This window comes from Pleurodeles waltl, chromosome 9 (genome assembly GCF_031143425.1).
Source record: "Pleurodeles waltl isolate 20211129_DDA chromosome 9, aPleWal1.hap1.20221129, whole genome shotgun sequence".
In the NCBI taxonomy this organism is placed as follows: domain Eukaryota; kingdom Metazoa; phylum Chordata; class Amphibia; order Caudata; family Salamandridae; genus Pleurodeles; species Pleurodeles waltl.
Window position 1 is genome coordinate 333,713,407 of NC_090448.1, and position 13,982 is coordinate 333,727,388.

The window sequence follows — 13,982 nt, forward strand, 5'->3', positions numbered from 1 at the left end:
AACCTGACACTCTGACTCCTCAGGGAAGTTGTGGAAATATATCATACCCCTGTCACTCAGTTACTCAGTGACTTACACATGCCAAGACAAGACACGAGATGCAAACTGGATTTCAATGCATTTATTGGAGTGATTGTGTTCTATTGTAAAAAGCGTGGGCTGTGAAAATAAGTAAAATAAAACCTACTACAGTAATCATCATGACAGTCAAGGTAAAGAAGACAAAACCACCATTCTGTATGAAAGTCTGAAGCCTACATTTTCCTGCCTAAACCCTATGTCTACATCTGAGAGTATAGTGGTTGTAACCATTGTGCCTCTTCTGATCTAAGGGAGTAAGCCCAACCCCTTACCTGAATAGGATAGCAGGGGTCTGCCTGTTGTCTGGGTGGCAATCCTTTTGGGAAGCTGAAGAGTCAGGATCAGCAGAGCTGTCTGTAGTATAATGTGTGCCCCAGGACGGTCATTACTGGGATGCCCTCTACTCTCCTTAGGCCTACGTGTTGTTTATACAATAACCCATATAGAGCATGAAGAGCAGGCTTGAGGTACTGATGTGTCTAGTGGATAGGAACTGGCTCCTGGACTGGCAGTACGAGTTGGCATATCATGTACCGTATATGGCAGCTTTGGACAAGGCAAAGAGTGCATGTTGTACAATGGCTGATAACATATGCAGCGTTGGCTGTCTCTTCTGCAAAACTGGCAGTTAATTAAAATAAAAAAACAACAAACTAAAGGCAAGCTTTGCTAAAAAAAAAAATAAATAAAATGTAGGAGTGCAAAAGGCAAAGGTTTTATGCCTAATGCTAAAATAAGAATGTCCAGTCTTGGTGCTAAAGGGATCCTACAACACCTTCAGATAGCACTTGATTTCTTCATGGGGGTTCTTGAGGACTATTCACTGCTATTAGTTGATAAATAAATCCCTTCCAGGTGTGTTTGGTAATCAGTTCACTCAAACCATGGAGGAGAAGCTGCTACCTCTGGCCCTTTACTGGGTGTCCAGGTGCAGTCACTGTACAGAGCAGATTCTTGGTCTCCTGGTCATTCCTTCTCCAAACATTGTCTTAATATGAAAACTCACAATCAATCCCAATTCGGAAGAGCTGTTTTGCAATACTTCTTTCTATACGCATATATGACTGTCTAAACACTCCTATTCAGATAGCTAAAAGAGTGGTGAAAAAGAGTCGCTGTGTCTGATGCATATTACTTCTTGATTTCTTAATTACCCTCAGCCCTCCCTCTGAGTGGGTGTGTTATCATGTTTACTTATCTGTTACTGTAGGCCTGTTTGTTACGTCCTTTGCTCCTGTTTGGTCAAAACGGATGAAACTGATGTCGAGGACAGTTGCATCACTACCAACCACATCCTAAGATACCAATGCTGGTACTTCGAAATGTTACAGAATATTTCCAGTCTAAAAGCCTTGCATAAAGATTGACGGACGGGATACTACATAAGAAACGTGTCGGCTAGGATAGCCTTAATGTTCGGACTTAGTATCAAACTATAAATAATGCCCCAAGTCTCGGTTTGGAGGAGAACTTTAAAGTAAGGAATCTATGGAAACTGATCTGCCAGTTAGAGAGAACACAACCACACATAAATAGTTTGTTCTTTAGCAGTGTTTAGCAACATAAATTATTTTGTGGAAAGCATTACTCACTGTCATCAGCTTGTCCTGAACCTTCATTCTGAAATGGGTATTAGATTGCTAATAGAACTGGTCTGGCTCTTTCATTTGGAAAGTATAATTATTTTCCTGAAGCTTCATTCTAAAGCAGTCATGCCAGTGAAGCTAAAATAGGTATGATAAAAGGAGTTATATTGTTGATTGTTTAGAATTTGAAAAGTAATCTTCAAGCTACACTAATAATGGTGTAATTTTGTTGACATTTTATTTTTGCTTAAACATCCTAATGACAATGGCAGAATAGTGGAAAACATGATAATAAACAAAAACTATAATGTTTTGAGAGTGTATTTACACCATTGTGACTTGAACAGCTAAACCTTTAAAGCCATGACTGGAAATTGATACCTCTCCTCTGTGCTGCTATTTCAGCTCCTGGAATACTTAAATAAGTTTTTGTTAGCCAGCGTACATTATGCTTTGCTATCTGTTTGTCTACACTGGCATGTATTGTGACCTGGCTTACCAAATCTCAGCAGAAGAGTATTAAGGCCTATAAGTCTTATTTAATACTGCACAGCAGCCAAAAATGGAGGATGCCCACTCCGCCCTTCATAGAGTGTGGAGGGCCTCTACATATAACCATATACCCCAGATAATTTTTACGTATGGGCCTCCATAGATATTTCTTACTTTTTGTTGCACCTTTTTGCAAATCCTTGTACAATTACATCTAGCCCCCTATTGCTAAATTGCAAAAACATACTTTCATAATGTTGTTCTATTGTGGTCATCTCCTGCTTTTTTGTTCAAACCTGTTTTCAAACCCTATGCAGTTCTATTTTTCTGCAGAATCAAAAGTATTTGTTGTGCAGCACTTTTTTAAGCAGTACTGTGTAGTGATGTGTATTTTGAGAATTTGAGGCAAGAAGGGTGTCTTTTGTAGCATGTTTCAACTGTGCTTTAGTGGACTAACAACACTGCGGTTCAGATTGAAGGAATGCTCATACGGCATGAGTTTGATCTTTCTTCTTCCCACGATCTCTCCAGTGGATGCTTTGATTATTTACAGACCCTTTAATCCCATTGGTTGTCAGTGATTGCAGGTGATTTTTGGGAGAAAGAACTTTCAGCAGTGCGTCCATTTGTTTGAAAAGTTGCTGTCAGACACTAAATAAAAGATTGATGATGTCAGTTGGAGGGGTGGGGTAAATGTATGCAGAGGCTGTGGACTAGAGGAAGCGAAGATATTAGTGGACAAATCTATCAAATTGGAATGGCAGAAAGTGGGAGCGAGAGATCCCAGTTTTCAATTACTTGTCTGTAGCTATTAGTCTGTAATCTCACTTCCTGCCTATGCTTGACCAGTTTCCTAATAATGCACTTGCCATAGCAGAAATAAGGAAGTATGCAAAGTTTCTCCTCCACATGTCTGCTCACCTTTCCACTTCTCGGTTCCTTATTCCTTTGTCTCAAGAGCAACATGACAAAAAGACTTAAGTAAATTGAATAATGAAGGGGTTACATGAAAGAAACAGGTGAAGATTACAAAAGTTAATAGAGTGAATTGTATGTTCTTACTCAAGAGCCTTAGCTCTTTTGGGAAACTAAAACACGATACAGTGCTATTAAAATGGTATGGTTAATTATTTATTTTATGATTGCAAGCATATGGCTGCCACTGTTAGCAGCATGTTTTTCTTTCTTTTTGTTTTGTAGCACGTTTGGGGAAAAAACGTCATTTTTAAGGCCAGAACTGTTAACTAGGACAGCCCTTGCCCTGAATTCCATACGAGGTTTCTGTCGCACCATCTCTAGCTGCAACAGGCATCTTTATAATATCTCGATAGTTTGCAAAGCGCCAAACGACTCTTAACGATTGCGGGCTCAGAGTAAATTGTTCTTTGATCCTTAAAGGATGAGAAGATAGATCTTTTTTTATATCTTTTAGGTTTTACGTTTGATAACATGATAAAAAATAAAAGAACAAAAGAACGTCTGTTACAGGTAAGTAAAGTTTTCTTATCCATGCCATTCTTTGTATTTGTTCAGTTTCAGGTAAAGCGCTTTAATGTTCCTTAACTTCAGATTGAAATAGCTAAAGCTTAAAAGCTGATGTCAAAGCAGGGCAGTTCACGTGGGGCACAAGAAAGTGGTGCTTTGAAAAGGCATTTCAAGTGAAAGTTCAACATTAGAAATGTACATCGGATGAAAGATGTCATTTGTTTGCAATTTATTCAGAAGTAAAATAAAATGCAGTGTTCAAAGATACATATGGAAGGCCCGAGTTAGACATGGAAATATTTTGAAGGAAAGTCAAGAAAAGTTACGGAGTTAAAGTTATATGTAAGGATTAAGAAATGTGTAAGGCGATAAATGGGAATAAGAACTGTGTGATACTGGAGTTTACAGTGATCTTTAACATCTTTAAGAGGATTCAAGACGTTTATAGTCTGTGCCAAATGTAGTTGCCCTTCTTTCCTTCTGGGTCTTATTTTGCGCACACACGGCAACTGCATTGTGTGATCTCACTTTTTAAAAAGTCTTATACAATTTCTTGTATGTTTTCTCTTCGCAGGATATGAAGAGACCTTGACACGACTTGCCGCTATCCTTGCCAAACACTTTGCTGACCCTCGTATCGTTGGCACTGGTAATATCATCAGCATTAGAGTGGGGACATTGTCCGCGTATATAGGTGCACAATGGAGTTACATGTAATTGCAGGAAAATTACTACACAAGTGGACTGCACATCTGCTCTTGACAGACGGGTTGGTGTGTTGTGTTCTGTCAGGAGGCGGGATAACAAGGCTCTAATGTAGCGTTATAGTTCGCTGCTGAGGGCTTTATGGCCATTAAAGGCCTATAATTACAGACGTGAGAGGCGGGCAAGTGCCTGTAACTAGAGCACCTGTAAGACCGGCATAGCCCGAGACGGTATTACATGCAGTGGGATAGTATGTCCTAAGGTCACAGGGAGAAACAGAAAGACAAATATTGGAACGTTGAAGAAAGTCAATACCAGTCATTATTGGCCCTCTACCCCGTACCTTCTTCAGTGCGGCACCCAACATTCGAATGTGGTAATTTATGTCTGTGCCTGGTAAGGCAGGCTTATGCATCTCTTAATGGGAATTTGTGATGGAGCACTAGGAAGTGCTGACATTAGTATGTTACTTGAGGATTAACTGGAAATTGCCAGTGCCAGTTAGAGCCCCATTTGGGAATTCAGAAAAATCTTATATGCGTTTCAGCTGCTTTGCATATTTCCATGAAGAATAATCGACTGAAAAGAATAAAGCTCAGTTCATAATTAGACACTTTTGATTACTTAGACTCTACATATTGATAGACTGCAGCAATTAGTGTGTTTGAATAAAGTCTACATCTGTTTAGCTGCTGCTAGTGAAATCGCTGAAATGGCTTAGATCCTACTTACAATACTTTTATTGTTGATATTGTATTGCTCTTAAGTATGATTTCATATATTATTAATTTTCATTTGTGGACTCACGTGTATGAATGTGCAGGCAGGCGATGATTTTTATTTCCATTGTTTTTCATTTCTAATACACTCTTTAGACCGCTTCACTGTTGAATGTGATTTTATTGGGAATGTGATTTTACTGGGTATGGTTTCAAGAGTGTACCCAAGAGGCTGCACAATTCTCATAACCACATTTAACAATGTTTTTGTTCCTATTTGGATTATTGCATTTATTGGTAGATGATGACATTTTAATGTGCTTTTACCCAGTGAGGTCCACTTGGATTTTTACAGACGATGTCGTTTTTCCCCTCCTGCCTGTAGACATTAAAGATTCCTTGATGCAGGCCCTGGCGAGCTATGTCTGCTACCCACACTCACTCCGAGCCGTTGAGAGGATCCCGCAGGATCAGTAAGTTTTTGCATGATCATCATTCTCATATTGCACCTTTGGGACCATAGGCTTATCTCTTTCTCACCAGATCGTCACGCTTTTTCAGTTACATAAAAGGGGTCTGTTCAGTTGAGGAGAAAAACATAACTGGTAATTGGAAAAAAAAAGGGAGGCCGATTTGATAAAGCCAGAATCTATTTCGAATCTTCCAGGTTCCACAAAATCGCATGAACCTGTTTACCTGGAGAATCTGACAAAGATAGACAAGTCTGTTTGTTTTAGCTCATAACTTCTTAAAGCAGGTTCAATGTTTACTACATTTACAAATACATATCAACGTACAGTTAGATAGGAATAGTGATTTAATGTTGAAACATGGACGAGCAGCTACAAATACATGTAGTGATGTTATATGTACATAGATAAGTAAAGATAAGTAAAGAAAAGTATTGAAGCATGTGCACTAATGAGCATATTGAAAAGGGGTTCAACAGTAAAATATGGATATATTGTTGATGACAGTCTGGATGCCGTTCTGGAGAGTTGGGGCCAGGGCGCCCGAGGATTCATATTGCCATAGAAGAATGGGGGAGGGCACCTTAACAAAAGCAGAATAAGTGTTTGGCTTTAATCACCTCAGAAACAGAGCCGGCGTTCAAGTACAACAGGCTGCATGCTAATAATGCAGACTGAGAATTGCCATTGAAAACCCTTTCTGACCATGGGGGGCTGCCTATTTATGATGCATATTTAAGCATTCCAGGGAGTTTCCTTTGTAAGTCTATATCACTCACTCAACAAAGCTGGAGCAACTATAATTGAGAATATTGTAGGATGTGTTTCGTCAACTCACATAATGCAAATTAGGAAAGAAATCCCTGCCAGGGATGCACTTAGAGAAGGTGGCCATGGATTGAGTGTACGCTGCTGCATTTGCATGAGGTGAGGGGGAAACATTACCTGTAATTAACTGTCTGCCATACTGTCAGCCAGGCAGTTGGTTAGATTTTCCGTTGGTGAGAGCTCGAAATAGGGAGGCCTTTAGTCAGACACGGTGTTTTCTAATGAAGTTGCAAGGCACAGAAAGCCTGAAAAGGACAAAATAAACTACAAATGAACATAATCATTGAGCAATATACTGTGGATCAGATGGTCAGGGATATTTGCATACCTTTCCCCCCAGCTTGCACTGATTTCATATGACATCAAAAAAAGTGCAGCAGACAACGAATCACATTGGCCTTCATCTCTCGAACCCAAGCTCACCAGCAATTGTTCTCTGTACTTCTAGAGCTGCCCATCCACACTCAGGAGGAGTTGCAAATGCACTTAGGTCTGCTCATACAATTTCCAGGACATTTACTACACTTTACCTTGGGGATCTCAGTATTGGGATTTGACATCAGAAGTCTTAGCGTTAGGGTATTTAATGCTTCCTGATAAATGCAAGCAAATCTTAAGAGGCCATAATGCCTACACCAGTAGGTTATGCAGCTAAATGCAAGCATTTTTACATTACAGTAACAACCTTAATGCACAGCCCATAACTGTCACTACACAAAGCATTATTCACTATTTGATATACCTAAAAAAAATTAGGCTCACCCATTCTTTAATACGCCTGGCACCATTAGCCTCCTACCTACAAAAACAAGAACATCACTCTGTGTTTACAATTTCTGGTAGTCCCTCCTAGATTACCACCCATCTCTTCGTGGGACCTTAAAATTGACCTTGCTAGTTTAATGGAGGCTCCATTCAAGCCCCTTCTTTCGAACTGCCTTAATTTCTATTCTGGAAGGTGGCATTACTTATAGCTAGAACTTCACTCCGTAGAGTGAGTGAACTGCGGGCTTTGTCAGTTGAACAACCTTGTATACATATGCACAAAGATCAGAGTGCCTTTAGAAAGCTCCCTTATTTTTTTCCAAATGTATCTCTAGTTTTTTTATTTAAATCGATTAACATACCTTGTTTGGCGCAACCTTCGAAGTTAGAAGAGCCGTTATGTTCTAATTTCATTGTACCAAGTCCATCAGAAAAACAAATTAACTATTTAATGTATTCGACCAGCCAAGCTTTACCAACCCAATTTCAAAGGCTGACTTTGTAGGTTGGATTTTAAAGTGCATTCAGATTTACTGCACAGTACACCATATGCATTTGGCTCATTCTGTATTGGAAAAAAGGAACCACAGTGGCTCTCTTGAGCCTTTCAACAGATTTGTAATGCTGCTGCTTGGTCATATCGCCAAACATTCACTATTCTTTATTGTATGTGGAAATTCATGTCAGGCAAGAAGCACAGTTTGGACAAACTGTACTTAAAACTTTGTTCTACATGTCTTCTGTTGCTTTTCGCAGGCCACTGATGTAGGGAATTGGGTTCTGAGGGAGGCCATGATGTCCAGAGGGGCACATTCTCCCATTACTGTGCAAAACAACTTCTGGTTAGGTAAAAGCGGTTTCTGTAAAACAGCCTCTTCTACCCCTTAGAAGCAAAGAACAAAGCAGAAGGCGACTTCAGAGAATATGCGTCAAGGAATAATAACAACACCATCACAACACTTGCATCAAGAAATGGCTCAGTAAAGCTCCCAGACCAATTTAATATAATCAAAAAGTAAGTTATGATTAGAATGAGGCTAAAACGATAACAATTGGATCAGTCACTGTAACGATATAGCCTCTTAAAGTGACAGTTCCATCATACACATCTCCTCCACCTTGCATGGACAGTCAATGAAAGTTCCTGCATAGTACCCTCAACTTGCCACTGGAGGCTTCCACTTTCTTCAGTTACAAAACACTGCTCTCAGCTCCAGGTTGTCTCAGTCAGACTGAAACAGCTCAATGAGATTCAGTTGTCTTAGCAAGCAGGCACAGGTCACAGCTTTCAAAGTTCACAGAGTTCCTCTAGTGCTTGTGTCTTCACAGCAGGCAGTCTCTCTCTGGTCTTTCTGAATCTGCCTAAGTCAGTAAGTAGTACCCACTCTGCTCATCTCAGCTCCCAACCCATGCCTTAGGGTTAACTCTAAAGTCCTCTAGAGAGTCCTCCTTCTGGATACCAGTCAGTATAAACTAGCAGGGCTCTCACTTTCCAGTTCCTAAAACAAATCTCCACCAGGCCCAGGCCACTTCAGCTAGTCGACTGGTCTGCTTCAAAAGAAGAGTCCTTGGGTGCTCTTTGATAGTCATCTGTTTGAGCCAACAGGGTGATCCTGACATTGAACCTTTTGTAGAGTAAAACTCAAGTCTTGGCCAGAGTGTGTCGCACTTTCATTCACAGTACTTGCAGATTTGACCTGCTCTTATACCCTACACCACGCCATGGGTCTGTCTTTGTCAGAGTTCGAGCTGTGTTCCAGTCTGGTCTCAGTAACTGCCCAGCCCCACACAACCCTCAACCCTCTCTTGAGAGGGTCTGTTTTTCATCGGCTCTGAAGTGAATGTAATGCAGCAGTACACAGATCTCATGTCCAGTCTAATCCAATCCAGCACTTCTCACTGAAACATCAACAGATACAGCACCTAGCAGAGGTGGTGAGGGATGCCGTCTCATAATTCCAAATACCTACAACGTATGGTAGCCTCTCCTTTACTGCAAAGACCCGGTTATATGGGTGGTCTGTTGAAGCTTTTCTTTTTTTAAATCTACACTGGTAAAGTTCAAAAACTAAACTACTTTTGTACAGCCCATTTATATCTTGGTTCCCTCCCATTGAATACAAAGACAGACCTCACCTAAACTGGTTTGGTAACATCTGGTCTTAGATTTCAGTGGGGGACTGGATGCAATATGTCTTTAACTCTTCTCTGATCCCTGCCAGTTCTCGTGAAAAATCATTAAGAAAATACTTCTCTTATCTCCTACTGGGCCTCATAGGAAGCTGGCTGTCCTCCATCCCTTTCTTCTGGGAAGACCACTGTAAGGAAAACTGGCCCATCTGCAGCTCTCCCCTACACAGAACAGACAGATTGTGCGTTCGTGACTGAGAAAGCAAATTGTACACTCATAAACCATCAAGGGAACACATGCTTTGAGAAACCATTTAGTGCACAGAGTCAAAACACCAGCACTGTCTAATAGAGAAAAAGGATAGGAACCATGCGAAATAGTGGATTTCCTACAAGAAAATTTGCTGCATATGGAATATATTACAATTGGTTTTCAGCTTATTGTGTTGTAGACTGACATTTGCCAGACCAACCTCCCTGAATGCAAGCTCTTGGCAACACAATTATACCTTTACTAAGGCTTACTTACTTTATCATGGCACCGTCCTTCTCTAGTCCTCAAACGTAATAATGCTTAGCATCTACATGCTTGCACTTGGCACATAGGGAAAAACACAATCTGAGGTGGAGTAGGTCTTGGCGAATAATGGGTTTCAGTGGGGGTGTCACAAGTCACCGTAAAACGTAATCTCCTTCTTCGAAAAAGAAAAAACTTGTAATATTCCAAAACCCCCACTGTCTTCAGCACAACAAGCTGCAAACAGAATGTTAAAAGTAAGTTAAGTGTACCGTATTGCGAATAGTAGCATTTTTGGTGTGGCAAATTCTTATTGTCTTGGCTTTTCTGAGCATATCTGAGAGACACTAGGTTACAGAATTATATAAGACAAAAATAATAATCACTATGCAGAGTTGTAGATAAGTGATTGATGGATTACATACGTTAAGAAGGGGGAAGTGCATGTTGGATCTGACTAGAGGTTGCTCTCAACCACAAGTGTAGTTCTAGTTGAACAACATCTCTAATTGGGGTTAGATTGATTTATAACACTCATGCTGAGTTTATTGCATCTTCGCCCATAACTGGAGAAAAACACAACATAAGTGAGAAAATACCCTTAAATGTAAATTTTAGAAGGATATTCCTAAGTTCAGCCTACCAAGCTCATTGCACTACCTTTCAACAATGCCCGGTTTGCTGTGCCACAAAGTCATTATTGCTGTGATCAGTATGACACGCTGCTAATTCAGGCTGTGTGGTTGCAAGATGATGTGCTTCATAAGGAGTCAATAAGACACTGGCCTTCTGAAATAAGGTGATATTAAAGATAAAAATATGCCAAGCTTGTGGTTCTCTTAGGAGTGATATGGTGGCAGAAATCATTGGGCTTTCGCTCAGGTACAATGTACTCCATTTTTCAGTGAATCATTTAGGAGCACTGCCATTGCTAAGAAGGGGGAAACACTGAGAGTAAGCTGTTCTTGGCCATCCACAATATAACATAAAACTGCCCCAATATACTGGTCTTCAACTTCATATTTAACGCAGTATTGATGTGGAAGTATGAGAGTATAACAGGCCTAAAAGCGCTTAAAATATTGTCTCTTTGGTAGCCCCGTCTAATTCCAAACTATACAAATTCCAGCCAATGAGGTAATAGTGACTGGGCTACCATTGCTCCTCAAGGCCATCTTAACTTACATTTCTACCACTAGTAAATGAAGAAAGGAAGCTTTGCTTTCTCTTCAGACAGATAAGCTTTAGTAAATTGCAGCATTGGATGTGTTGAACCTTGGGTTTTGACAGCTAGCCAGAACTGCTGTTCTTTGTAGACAGGGCTAGCTAAGAGCAAACTCTTGTGCACCAAAAGTTCTAAGTTGCATACTTCTAATGCCCTTGATGGAGAGTACATATATGGTAAACATATTGATGATGCTTTTCTGAATATAAAAACTGATACAGCATCAGCAAGATCTATAGGTTCCTTCCAATATTGAAGACCCAAACATTATTGCAGCACTAAAGGAAGAAATACCCTACACCACAGAGGCTGTCTGAGTTACAGGTAACAATCATACCAGACCCAGCAACCCAATATGTTCCTCCTATCATGGTCAATATCAGCAGCAATCCTATAGAACACCACCATCTGCTTCCTGCAACAAGCTGCAGTCTAGGCAAAGTGGAGGTTCCCAGCCAAAAAAGTCAACACTCAAGCTATTGTAACTGACCGCCCCTAGGGACTGGCTATTACTACTACTACTGCTGCTGCTGTTCCATGGATGATTGGCCAAGTAGGTGGAAGGATATCTGCCTTTGGGTCGGAAAGGACACTGATAACAGGTGTGTCCTGGGTCTCATCCACTTTGGACATAGAGTAGAATTAGTTCAATACCCCCCCCACAAAACTGCAGTCAAAGAGCAAGCTTAAACATCTGTCCATAATGAAAAACAAAATCCTTCTCAAAATACCTAAATGAACTATCAAACTAGTACCAAACCTTCAGTGAAACATTTGCTTCTACCCAAGAGTATTTGTAATCAAGATGAAGAAGTCAGATGACTGGAAACCATTCCTAGACCTACATCGTCTCAAATTCTTGCTGTGAAAAAAAAGAATGATTTATATGGTAACTCTGCTTGAAGTATTGCAGCCGCTAATGGTTAAAGAATTCTATTATTCTTTTTCCTGCATGATGACTACTTTCACATCCAAATGCATTTCAAACGTTGGAATTCTTTTAAATTGCAGGGGGCCAGTAGTCATAATTTCAGTGTCCCCCTCAGACTTTACATCAGCTCTGAGAATATTCACAAACTATATGGAACCCGTGCACCTACAACACATGGGTCATCATGAGTCTCCGTACTTCAACAATAGGCTCATCAAAGGGGCAACCCTGTGAGCCACAAAAAAACTCAGTAACAGTCTGTACTCAGTTGTTGCAAAGATTATGGCTCACAACAAACAAAAATAAGTCTTTGCACTACCAGAAATAATATTTTCCTAGGGCACTCTTAAAGATGCAGTAGACAAAGATGTATCACTTCAGAGACAGTCAGGTGATTCTAACGGCCTTGACAAGTCAGATTCATAAGCAACTAAATGTAATGGTATGCTATTTGAAACGAGCACTAGACCTGGTGTGGTCTTGCATATGCCTCATACTGTGTCCCCAGTTAAGAATGTGGCTCATATAGAGGGGATCAGATAAACAATGGACAAAGATATGTGGCTTCTTGGACCACATTTGAGTAACAACCACTATGAAAAAGACTGTTCTTTGGTGGATATCCACAACGAACCCAGTAGTAGGTCTGTCATATTTTCCTCCCTGAGCAACCATGCCTCGATGTAAGTGAGGTGGGCTCATCTAACAGTCAAATATTGGTGGTCTGCAAAGGAAACAAATATGCACATCAGTGTGCTGAAACTTAGGGCCTTAACTCCTTCTGATCACAAGTATGTCATTAATCATTGATGAATTAGGACAGCATTGCATGAGTGTTTCACATCGATAAACCGGTTGTCACAAGACCTCAGTTCTGTCAAAGGAGGCTTAATGCACAATCCACAGTTTATAATAAAGAGTCCAATGGACTTTCATATTATCGAACCAGTAGTCCATAAATCCCTCTTTCACAATCCCAAGGATGCAATAGAATGGGCCCAGCACTCTCTAGACATGTGCAGATGTCCAAAGTTCTGTCTCAAAAACAGAAGAATTCAGAACGTCTGATCAGTTGCTCGTATCATTCTCCATCTGAAAAACGGTTCCTGTAATCAAAACAATTTTGAGATGGGTAGCAGCAACAACTACATTATGTCTAACAAAGGTGGGACATTTGCTGATAAAGACAGTCAACACTTTCCACCAAGATTTTGGCAGCATCACTAGGTCTCCATGCAGGAATACTTTTTTCGGGTATCGGTAGAGCAGCTACCGGGAAGAATCTTAATAGCTTCACTCAGCACTACTTTTTAGATGCTGTGGCAGACAGTGAAACAGCAGTTGGAAGAGCAGTAGTTGACATCTTTTCAATTAAAGATGAACCATTCTGTCGCTAACCCATTACACAATATTATGATGTTGTAATATGATACTGCTCCCTTTTCTGATTTATAACATGTGAATTTGTGAACAATTCAGTACTGTAGAAGGAAAAATTGACTTTCCTTTAACTACAATTCTCCAGCATTGGTGTCTTACATAGATTCACCTGCGACTATCCCTCCTTCCCAAATAGTAAGTGCTTCTTACACCTTACACTCGTGCTGGAAATCTGATGTGAGATGACCTCTGAGAGTAGTGACAGCCACGGCTCTCATCTCATTTGCTGGATTTTAGGTCTTCTAGACTGATGTGGCTGAGCTATTAAATTGATAATATTTTAAGGGCTTTCAGGCATGTTATTCTGCCATACTGCTTATGTAAGGTTACCACGGGACTCCAACCTCAATGGATATTTATTCAAGCATGTGAATCTATGAAATATACCTACCATGAGGAATTGGAGTTACAGGTAAGTAGCTTGTTTGTTTTTATGGCTTGTGGTGTTTTGCATGCAGTAACATGTTCATAACCTACTTGTATTGTAATCCTTTTCTTTGCTAGGAGGATAACCATGATGAAGAACCTCCTAGCGCCATATGAGCAGCGACCCTGGGCACAAACCAACTGGATTCTTGTCCGACTTTGGAGGGTAAATTATTCAGATT

The 13,982-nt window shown here is 40.3% G+C and overlaps 1 protein-coding gene across 2 annotated transcripts in view; it reads left to right on the forward strand.

Annotated features, from left to right (window-relative positions):
* Nucleotides 1-13,982, forward strand: part of RNF123 (ring finger protein 123) — a 1,441,353-nt gene that overhangs the window by 830,441 nt on the left and 596,930 nt on the right. For both annotated transcript variants that reach the window (XM_069206868.1, XM_069206867.1), the window contains exons 28-30: nucleotides 4,219-4,293; nucleotides 5,454-5,541; nucleotides 13,879-13,966. In XM_069206868.1, coding sequence (XP_069062969.1) covers nucleotides 4,219-4,293; nucleotides 5,454-5,541; nucleotides 13,879-13,966 — 251 coding nt within the window. The remainder of the gene's footprint in view (nucleotides 1-4,218; nucleotides 4,294-5,453; nucleotides 5,542-13,878; nucleotides 13,967-13,982) is intronic.